Source organism: Pezoporus flaviventris, unplaced genomic scaffold, assembly GCF_033815535.1.
Source record: "Pezoporus flaviventris isolate CSIRO_AGI_PZ_B2104156 unplaced genomic scaffold, CSIRO_AGI_Pfla_v1 ptg000191l, whole genome shotgun sequence".
Classification (NCBI taxonomy): domain Eukaryota; kingdom Metazoa; phylum Chordata; class Aves; order Psittaciformes; family Psittacidae; genus Pezoporus; species Pezoporus flaviventris.
This window is the reverse complement of record NW_026892739.1, coordinates 12018-21827: the sequence shown is the minus strand read 5'-3', so window position 1 is coordinate 21827 and position 9810 is coordinate 12018. Positions and strand designations below refer to the sequence as shown.

The window sequence follows — 9810 nt, the reverse complement described above, 5'->3', positions numbered from 1 at the left end:
GGAGGTAGCTCCGAGCCCGGCCAGCGCGCTTCGCTCCTCGGTGAGACCCAAGGCAGGCGGTAAGGGTCCGTCATCTCCCGGCCCTGCCATGGGTGAAGCGTGGGCTGGGAGAAGAGGAGCTGGGTTTAATCCCTGCCATAGCCCAGAAGGGAATTATCAGTCAAATCAACATCGCTGCTTTATTGATTCCAAATGGGAGGGGGGAAACACCTGAACTCACTGATTTATTCCCCCTACGCTGTGCAGGGCAGGGAGTACCGATTAGGAACAACAGGTTAACTGTTCCCATGCAGTACCTTAGTGTTCGTACCGCTTAGGTTAAGCACCAATACGTGGTAGGAATAGGGAGAACAAACAGTCGGTCCATTGGGAAAGGGGTGCAGGGATAAAAAGGAATGCTTCCAGGTAGCCCAGAAGCATCCTGCTTCATAGTTAAAAAGCCATTGCAAGTGGTTAGAGCTGCAGTTATGTGGGTAACTTGTTCCCTATGTCCCCAGAGGCCTGGTGTTAAAGCAGAGCTAATAGCTCCCTTGACCTAAAGAGCAAAAATCCCATGGGATTAAGGCTGCACCTCTGCCCGGTGTTCCCATTTCAGTCCTGACTCAGCAGAGGCTGGGGTTTCTCTGGTGTGGCAAGCAGCCCATGATGGAGATGTGGAGACGGAGGCTCGTATTCACTGCTGTGATTGGCATCCTCAGGCTGCACAATAGGAGCCACGGCACAGCAGCTCTGCCAGGCACAGGGTGGCAGAATGTGAGGGGCATCCAGCTGTGTGCTTCCAGGCAGTATGAGGCAGAAAGGCTGTTTCCACAGGGATATCGATCCCCCTCCGTGCTCCCAGGGATGGAGCCGGTGCACAGGGGAGGGAAACAGAGTGAGTGTAACACACGATGGCATTTTAAGGCTGGAGAAGAGCTCCTGGTTTCAGGCCTGCAGCAGGCTCCTGGCCACGATCATCCGCATCACCTCATTGGTACCTGCAGCAGGACAGGGGTGCAGAAGAGAGGCAGTCAAGAGATTTTCCTCCAGATAGAGGATTCTCCCCGGATCAGCAGTTTCACAAGCACAGAAAAGCTCCTCCCAGTGATGGAGGTGGCATTTAGTACATGTTGGGGCAAAACACAACACATTGCTCAGGATTCAGAGTGGCAGATGCTGTTGCTTGTATCAATTTGGGCTTTGGGAGGATGCAGCACCAGCAGTGGACATAAACCAACATCCGGGTTTTCGCTATTAACATAGAGGGAGTGTGGACCCATTTGGTACTGGAAAGAGGATGTCTTGGGTGTGGGTGAAGGGATGTCAAAGGAGGGCACACAGAATGGCCCAAATGAGATCAGAGCAGGGCAGACCCTGTCAGAGACATGATGTTCTCCTGGCCCTAACAGTGCCCTTTACCTTCCAGGATCTGGTGGACTCTGACGTCTCGCACAAACTGCTGCACGGCGTAGTCCTTCAGGTAGCCATAGCCCCCGTGCATCTGCAGAGCCTGGTTACAGATCTGAGGAGAGAACACTCACCAGTGAAGGGACACGGAGGACACGGCAGGGACAGGAGCTTGGTAAGAACCCAGGAACCTCCCTGGTGTCTTTGTTCTGGTCACTTAATCCCATCTTTTCAAGTGTGATGCGGCAGCAAGGCACTCCCAGTGCTGCTCTCAGTGCCAGCGCATCACCCAAGTGCTGTTTCACATTAATGATGCATTTATAGCACAGAAACACCAAGGAAAACACTTTTAAGGGGTATGCTGCTGCATGTCTGTGGTGCTACCGATGCAAAACGCCACCACCACCATCTACTGGTCAGAGAGGGAGAAACTGTTCCTTTTCCTCCCTTCTTGCTTCCCCTTTTCAGGGACGTTTTGGGGTAACAGTGGCCTATCAAAGAGCACCTGCTACCTGGGAATCACGGAATGGGTTGGGAAGGGCCTTAGGATCATCCAGTTCCAACCCCCTGCCATGAGCAGGGACACCTCCCAGCCTGCAGCACGGCTTTTACCCTGTCCTGTCCCCCTCTTTGGTCCTCTAGAAGGCAGTGTAGGAAGCACAAGCCTGAGCTGTGAAGCCTCCACGGGCTGCAGAACTCAGTCCCATGAACACCCTGCTCCTGCAATGAGGCTTCTGGCTCAAGGAACGTGCTTGGGGCTGGGTCGTGACAGTGCCCAGCTGCTTCCTGACACCCTGGAGGGGCTGCAAAGCTCCCAAGCGATGCTTCGAGCAGCCCACCTCAAAGCACGCATCGGTAGCAAAGAGCTTGGCCATGGAGCACAGCACCGGCGCGTCCTCCCGCTCCTCCTGCAGCGCCCGCGCCGCGTTGCGCACCATCAGCCGCGCTGCCACCAGGCGTGTGGCCATCTCTGCCAGCCTGAACTGCAGGTACTGCACAGGGGAAAGCAGGTCAGCGTCTCAGGGAGGTGGGGGGGACGGGACCTGGGCCTCGTCCCCTCCCAGCTCTGATGGGGGGTACCTGGTTGTTGGCCAGGGGCTCCCCAAACTGCTTGCGCACGGTGAGATGCTCCTGAGCCAGGAGCACAGAGGCGTGAGCAGCTCCTAATGAACAAGAAGCTGGTGGGAGAAGGCAGGGACACAGAGTGAATGGGAAGCAGTCGCAGGCAGGGAACAGGATGATCCTGCCCTCCTTCCTCCTCCTCCTCCCTTGGCTTTCTTACCTATGTTTATCCTGCCTCCATTGAGGCCCTTCATGGCGATGCTGAAGCCCTGCCCTTCGGCTCCCAGCCGGTTGCTGACGGGAACCACGCAGTCCTCAAAGATCACAGCTCGAGTTGGCTGGGAATTCCAGCCCACCTGGGGAAGAGCAGAGTGCCCTCAGCCTGCCCGAGGAGCAGCACAGCTCCGGCTCCCAGCACAGAACTGCTCTCAGCCTCTCGGTCTCCTTGCCAAGCTGCTGCAGAGCACCCCCAGGCTATGTGGTCTGGCCTCAGTGTGGAAACAGGAATGATCTATTTGAGAAGAGGCACAGATCCAACGGTCCGTGATGCTTCTGACATTAAAACCCTTCCCTTCACAAAGGGCAAACTTCACCTAAGCTGGGCCTGGCTTGGGAAGAACGGTCCAGGTGGGATTCTGGTACCACCCCAGAAGAGGTCCCTCATCGTTATCCTGCACTTCCCTCAAGCACCCAGGAAGCAAGCCCCAAGCCTCGTACCTTCCTCTCTTTCTTCCCAAAGCTGAGCCCTGGTGTTCCCTTCTCCAGCAACAGGCAGGAGATGCCCTTGGGGCCTGGGCCTCCCGTGCGACACATCACCAGGTAGACATCCGTGTCCCCGCCTCCGCTGATGAAGGCCTGCAGAAAGGCACAAGAAAGGGGTCCCTGTCGTGTGCTAGCCCAGAGCCTGCAGCTGTGAAGACCCCAGAAGGTGTTCAGGGACCAGCTCTGGTGAATGCTCTGCAGAGAATACAGAGATGAGATAGCAGGAAATGGAAAAGATGAAACCCTGTGCATGCACTGCATCCAGCAGCTTTAGGAGCAAGGAGGTACCTTGGTGCCATTCAGGACGTAGGAGTCCCCTTTCCTCTGAGCTGAGGTCAGCAGGGAAGCTGCATCACTCCCGCTTCCTGCTCAAGAGGTAAGGAAGCAGCCAGTGAAGCAAGTCCAGAGCCTGAACCTCCCCCCCACCCCAACCTGCCCCTTCCCAACATCCCGGTGACTGCCCAGGTAAGCACAGGAAGAAACTTCCCTGCTGCTTGGAAGGCTCAAGTCCGGCTCGGCTGCGCTGGGAGCCCGGGAAGGAGCCGATGAGGATGCTCACCTGGCTCGGTCAGGCAGTAAGAAGCAAACTGTTCCATGCTGCAGAGGGATGGGCAGAACCGGCGCCTCTGCTCCTCGCTGCCAAAGGTGTCGATCATCCAAACACACATGCTGGAGCAGCAGAGAAGGAGCAGCATTACAGGAGGCCTGCACAGCCAGCACTTAATCCTATCCTGCACGCCACAAAGGCAGAATCAGTTCCTGGTGGCATCTCCTTTAGAAGCCTGTTTGTTCACAACCACTAAGAGATCCTCACAGGGATGGGTTTGCTCAGGGTCCCAACATGAACTACGAAGCAGCGCCAAGGGAGCTGCATCCAGCCCACGGAACAACTCACTTGTGGATGCTCATATAAGCAGTGGTGCTGGTACACCCTGTTGAGAGCGCTTCAAAGATTATGGAGGTATCAAGTCGTGACAATCCAGAGCCACCGACGTCTGGTTTCACATAGATCCCACCAAATCCCAGCTGGCCTGCCTTCCGCATGGTGTCCACAGGGAAGATTTCCTGTGGGACAGGCAGAGGGAGCACAGTAACCAGGATGAATTCAATCTCAGCATTCAAACTCTTTTGGTACAGCAAGGCCAGACCCAAACTCCTCCAGAGCTGGCGTTAACTGGGCGGGTTGCAGAATGGTTTGTCTCTACTTAGGCAGATAGAGACCATCTTCAGGAGTAAACCCAGGTCTCAGGTGGTTGAACAGCCTGGCCAGGGAAGCTTCAAGGTCTTCCTGATGGCTTTCCACCCCAGCTGCAGCAGCAGCTTCAAAGCCCTACAGACGATGTGACAGCACCGAGGAGCTACTGCAGGACCACCCCTCTAGGGGTCCCAAGACCCATCATGTCCTAAGGGACAGAAAGCAGAGCGGTACAACCCTGCTGGGGCTGCGGTACCTTCTCATCCCACTCAGCCATGTGAGGAGCCATCTCCTTGGCAGCAAAATCTAGGGCAACGCTCTGGAATTCCTTCTGCTGCTCAGTGAGCCCAGCAGATGCTAGGGAAGAGAGATCAGAAACCGTGTCTGCTGCAGGAAAACCGAGTGTCAAACAGCACCCAAGTGTCCCAAGGACTGGGACTGCAAGGAAGTCGAGAAGCGAGCTAAGAATAAAGCAGCCCTCTATAGCTTTAGTTAGAGCCTGCATCCTGCTTCACCCAACACCGATTCGTTGGTTCCTCTCCCAGGGATGCCGCAGCTCCAGTCCCACACGCTGGGACACCCGGCAGCAATGCATCTGGGCAGCGCTCAGGAATCCCGTAGGAGGAGAGCAGCTGGGCCCCAGTAACCAGAGCCCCCGCTCAGCATCAGGGCTACGAGCCGCCCCTTCTGCCTCCCTTTCCGAGCCACGCCGACCCGCAGCCGATCCTCAGGATACACCCCAGGTACCGCGGAAGGGGAAGCAGCGCTTGGGCTCTCCCGGCCCGCACCGCCCTGCGCCGGGTCCCGGGGGGTCCCCATCCCCTCCCGTTCCGCTGCTCACGGTCAATGCAGGAGGCGATGCGGCGCCGTCCCGCCGCGCACCGCAGCGATGCCAGGGGCAGAGGCAGCAGCAGCCGAGCCGCTCGGGGGGCTCCGCACCAGGCCATGGCGCGGCCGGACCGCAGGCTGCTCTCGGGTGCAGGCTGGGAGCTGTAGTCCGGCCCCCGGCGCCTCCCGCCTGCGCGCTGGTTCCGGGAAGGGGGCGAGCCCGAGGGCTCTGCCGCCTCCGTCCGCGTAACGGTGCCAGCTGGACCGCGCCCGGCAGCAGCAGGAGGAGAGGAACCGGTGAGGGGCAGCCGGGGGGGGCAAGGAGGGAAGGGAGCGCTTGGCACGGGAGGTGGAAAAGTTGATGCCGCCGGAGCCGGGTCAGTGCCAAGGGGCAGCGGTTGGACGCGCCAGCCCTTGCCCAAGGGGGATTGCGGGCGGTAAGCAGCGAGTAACAAGTCGAGGCAGAGCCCCGGCTGGGAGGCTCCCCCTCGCCTTGCGCCGCTTGCAGGGCAGGGCCGGGCCGGGGGGGGGCCGCGCTCGGGACGAGCACCCCGGGGCCTCTCCTCCATCAGCGTGGGGCGAAGCTGCCCTGCTGCTGGTGTCCATCAGCGCGGGTCCTGCCTTCGGCACCGCGGGTGTGGTCCTCAGGCAGTGCCAGCCTTAGCACTGATAGAGGAAACGGCTGGGCCCGGGGAAGGAAACCGTTCACTCTTCCACTCACTGCGCGGCTTCTACTGCCCTGCCGCTGCTCTCCTCAGCTTACCTGAGCGCTGCTCCCTCTTCCCTCCTTCAGCGGCAGCTTCCCAGCGGAGAGAAGATCGTTCCAAGAGAGCGGAGATGCCTTGGCCAAGCAGGAAGAGAGACAAAGCAGCAGTAGCAGGTCTGTGCTGGCATCCTCACTAAGTCTCTTGAGGTCTCAAGCTGTAGTGAAACTGCAGACAGTCATCTTAACCCGCGCGGGTTTCAGACAGCATTTCCTCCGTGCAAACGGGCTGAGCAGCCAGGGGTGACCGAGACCAGGCTGTAGATGAGGACAGTGGTGCATTCACAACGCCAGGTGGTTAAGAAACACAATTCACGCCCATTTACAAAGAGCTTTCACCTGCGTGTGCCCAGTGGAGCAGCAGGACACTGGTGTCTGCACAGACAAAACCCCAAAGTGCAAGAACCGGGCACCTGAGGCACTCTTCTGTGGTGTTTAAAGCAGAAGGTGAACAAAGTGCCCAGTTGGCTCATCTGTGGCACTCCTCTGCTTAATAAACTCCAGCAAATAAGCATCATCTTAGCCTTTCGTCACTCCTGTTGGGAACAAAATGGGGTTTATCTGAATGTTTTGTTGTCTCTTTTAAAGATAAAAAAGAGCCTGATGCTAAAATTGCCAAAACCGAGGAGGAGGCTTCGGATAAGGAGGAAGAGGAGAAGTCCACAAAAGCTCCAGCTGGGAGTTCCAAGTCGGGGTGGAAGAACTGGAAGAAGGCAAAGGAGTCTGACTCCGGTGGGGAGGAAAGCAAGATCACGTACTGCCACTGGCTGCTGAAATCAGAACCAGAGAGCAGGCTGGAGAAGGGAGTGGATGTGAAAGTAAGCACCTGCACCCCCCTTCCTCAGCAGGGTACAGCAGCAGTGTCACTGCCATCCCCAGAGCGCTGAGTTACAGGCTCAGGCAATCGGGATGAACGCTGTTGTGTCTTTACTTCTCAAACCCCGTTTGTCTCCCTGCAAACCCCTGTTTTTTCGTTGCATTTGGCAGTTCAGCATTGAGGACTTGAAAGCTCAGCCCAACCAGACCACCTTTTGGGATGGAGTAAGAAACTACCAGGTACGGAGCACACGACAGGGGAAGGCACTGCAGTAGCACTGGGAAAATGGGTAACCTATTCTTTTGCCTGGAAAAAGGATTTGCTTTTGAGGTTCAAAGGTTGGGCAATGCTCTGTTACATCATCCAGTTTTCCTTTTGCTTTGAGCAGCCCTTATTCCCCCTGGCAACCTCTTGCAAGTCTGTCCTTAAACTGTCAGCAGACATCAGCTTTCTCTTCCAGGCCTCGCTGCAGACAAAATCCACGTGTGCTTCCACTACTGTACATGCTTGCCCCCATACGTGATCAGCTCTGCTGAACTGCTGGGTTCCCACATGCTTTCTAACCATCAGGAGCTTGTCTTTAGCCTGGGTTTTATTTCACATGCACTCTTGTTAGCTCTTGTTCCTGCTGCTTGTAGTGAAACCCTTGATGCAAAGAGCTCAAAGTCTCTTCTTTACACCTGACAGGCAAGGAACTTCCTGAGAGCCATGAAGCTGGGGCAGCAGGCCTTCTTCTACCACAGTAACTGTAAAGAGCCTGGCATTGTCGGCATTGTCAAGGTGAGTGCCTCTTCCTTGCCCTGTGTTTTGGGGCAGGGAATGGGTTATCCAACAGCTCCTTAGCCCTGCTTCTGTCTCTGCACCAAAGGAGGGCAAAAGCTGTCCAGTGGGAGCAGGAGGTGAGCCTGGGACATCAAGGCTCAAGGGTACATGTGACAGCAGGGCTGACACAAGCACTTCTCCCCGGAGAAGTGGGACTAAATTATTCTCCTGCTGGCATGTCAGGGTGCTTCCAGCCAGGGCTTGCTCCACACTGATCAAAATCTGACTCAGTTCTAGTCAGTAATAAAACCTCGGGCACAGAGCAGCTTCTGCAGGAGGAGAACTCACCACAAAGTCTCTCATCCTCTACCCAGTTTTCCTCTGTTGGGTGCGCTCCTCTGCATTGCACTCCAAAGAGGTGATGGGGCTTCACTGACAACCGTCCTGCTCTGCAGTGCTTTGACCCAAGAGATGGAAAGGAAGGAAATGGACTTCCCTGTGAGAATGGAGCGCAGGGAAAGCCAGGCTGGCTTGTGCATCAGGATTAGTCCTTCTCTCTAGTCACAGCTTGCTCAAGGGCATTTCATAGCCTTTGCTGACAATAGCTTTGAACTGATGTCTCATGTTCTTCTCCCTTTCTGCTTCAGATCGTAAAGGAGGCTTACCCTGATCACACACAGTTTGATCAGAAGAATCCTCACTACGATTCCTCCAGCAGAAAAGAGAACCCCAAATGGTCCATGGTAATGTAGTAAACTAAATACAGCTGCTTCAAGCTCTGTGTGCAAGCTGAGTGGAGGCAGAAGCCTCTTTGCATCGTACTGTGTGTCTCCTTAAGCTTCTGGCCTGGCCTAGCTACCCTGTTCTCTCTCAAGAAGGTCAATCCTGATAGTTTCTCTGCCTTTTCCCCTATTTCTTCCAGAAGGCTGCCAAATCTATCTCCCTAAGTCTTTGAATGTTGGATGCAGACTAACATCCACGCACAGCAGGATTCTGGGTTAGCAAAGAGAACATCTTTAAGTACCACTCTCAGCCTAGCACAAAGCAAGCTGTAGTTCTGAGGCACGCTAAATGACAGGGAAGTGACTGTTCACAGGCTGGCTACATCCCACAGCTTCCTTCTGTATTGCCCATGCCAGCATGGATGTGTGCTGCTAGTGCCCAGTGCTCACAGTGCTGTAAGCACATCATCTGCCAGGAGCAGCCCAAAGTTCTTTTAGCCTTAAGCAAGGAAAAGCTTCCACACCATTATAAGGTGGCATTTGCTTCAGTTTAAGATCTTTATCCCCCTCCACCAGTATCTTATGTGATGCCTGGAGGCTTTATCCTCCTCTGCTGCCCCTCACTTCCCAGGTGGATGTGCAGTTTGTGCGGATGACCAAGCGGTTCATCCCGCTCTCCGAGATCAAGGCTCACCACCTGGCACACAAAACAGATGGAGGCCCCCTCAAGAACATGATGCTCTTCACAAGACAACGGCTCTCCATCCAGCCACTGACACAAGGTAGGAACCTTCTTCTCTGCACTCCTGGTGCTATTCCCTGCGGAGGCAGCCCTCACTCCGACTGCCTGTAAGTCCCAATTACAGCTGTTCCTCCCTTACCTTTCCAACGCAGAGGAGTTTGATTTCGTCTTGAGCCTGGAAGAGGAGAAGCCACATTAAGAACCTACCAGCAGCACAGTTTGTACCTTGCCACTGATGCCTCCTTCTAAACCAGCCCAATTCCCAAGTTCCCTTGCTCAACCCCAGCAACAAAATGTGCCTGCTCATGATCCACAGCTCCACATCCCTTCTCCTGACACACTGTTACTTGCTTCTTTTTAAATAAAGCTTTTGAGAATCCACTGCAGCTTCTCCTTTGTAATAGCTGGGAAATCTGCAGTTTAGCTCCTCAGGGACCAAACATCCTCCTTGGGGATCTACTACAGGAGCCAGTATGGTTCTGTGTGCTGCAGAGGCACATTTCTCTGCAGGAAGGTATCACTAGAACAAGAACATATAAACATGCATCCAGCTTGCTTGCTGCAAAGCACATCAGTTAACTTCCTGTAGGTACCAGACTCCTCACGTTATTTAAGCTCTGGTTATCAGGGAAGTGGAAGATAATAGAGCTACCTTGCTCGTTTTAAGCTATAAGGGTTCATCAGCAAAGCTTCTAAAGGAAGAGCAAGGACTGACAAAGCTACCAAAGGACAGACTGCTCCTGGAGGGCTGCACTGCACAGCACTAGGGGA

The 9810-nt window shown here is 55.3% G+C and overlaps 2 protein-coding genes across 3 annotated transcripts in view; one reads left to right on the top strand and one right to left on the bottom strand.

Annotated features, from left to right (window-relative positions):
• The window catches only part of LOC133262183 (isobutyryl-CoA dehydrogenase, mitochondrial-like), an 81958-nt gene extending 76591 nt beyond the window's left edge, over window positions 1-5367 (bottom strand). Inside the window, exons 1-11 of one of the 2 annotated variants that reach the window (XR_009741237.1) lie at window positions 5247-5367; window positions 4662-4762; window positions 4106-4275; window positions 3770-3879; window positions 3499-3575; window positions 3166-3303; window positions 2669-2804; window positions 2467-2564; window positions 2226-2378; window positions 1399-1501; window positions 678-977 (exon numbers count right to left, since the gene is read on the bottom strand). Coding sequence is in view for 1 of the 2 variants with exons in the window: in XM_061441129.1 (XP_061297113.1) it covers window positions 925-977; window positions 1399-1501; window positions 2226-2378; window positions 2467-2564; window positions 2669-2804; window positions 3166-3303; window positions 3499-3575; window positions 3770-3879; window positions 4106-4275; window positions 4662-4762; window positions 5247-5352 (1245 nt within the window). In the remaining variant the exon portion in view is untranslated. Of the gene's footprint in view, window positions 1-160; window positions 978-1398; window positions 1502-2225; window positions 2379-2466; window positions 2565-2668; window positions 2805-3165; window positions 3304-3498; window positions 3576-3769; window positions 3880-4105; window positions 4276-4661; window positions 4763-5246 lie in introns of those variants that run through there. The other variant, XM_061441129.1, reaches the window with a different exon arrangement.
• A 612-nt stretch (window positions 5368-5979) lies between these two features.
• Window positions 5980-9418, top strand: LOC133262184 (thymocyte nuclear protein 1). The gene is made up of 7 exons (XM_061441130.1): window positions 5980-6113; window positions 6585-6814; window positions 6984-7052; window positions 7501-7593; window positions 8223-8318; window positions 8929-9079; window positions 9192-9418. The coding sequence occupies exons 1-7, from the start codon at window positions 6071-6073 to the stop codon at window positions 9236-9238; spliced, it is 729 nt and encodes a 242-aa protein (XP_061297114.1). The 5' UTR covers window positions 5980-6070; the 3' UTR covers window positions 9239-9418.
• The last annotated feature ends 392 nt before the right edge of the window (window positions 9419-9810 follow it).

What these genes read in the sequence shown, in the direction of transcription:
- LOC133262184 (XM_061441130.1), top strand. Translation starts at nt 6,071, where the DNA reads ATGCCTTGGCCAAGCAGGAAGAGAGACAAAGCAGCAGTAGCAG. An exon ending in GCATTGTCGGCATTGTCAAG is followed by an intron (nt 7,594 to 8,222) that starts GTGAGTGCCTCT and finishes TTTCTGCTTCAG; the next exon opens with ATCGTAAAGGAGGCTTACCC. An exon ending in AGAACCCCAAATGGTCCATG is followed by an intron (nt 8,319 to 8,928) that starts GTAATGTAGTAA and finishes CTCACTTCCCAG; the next exon opens with GTGGATGTGCAGTTTGTGCG.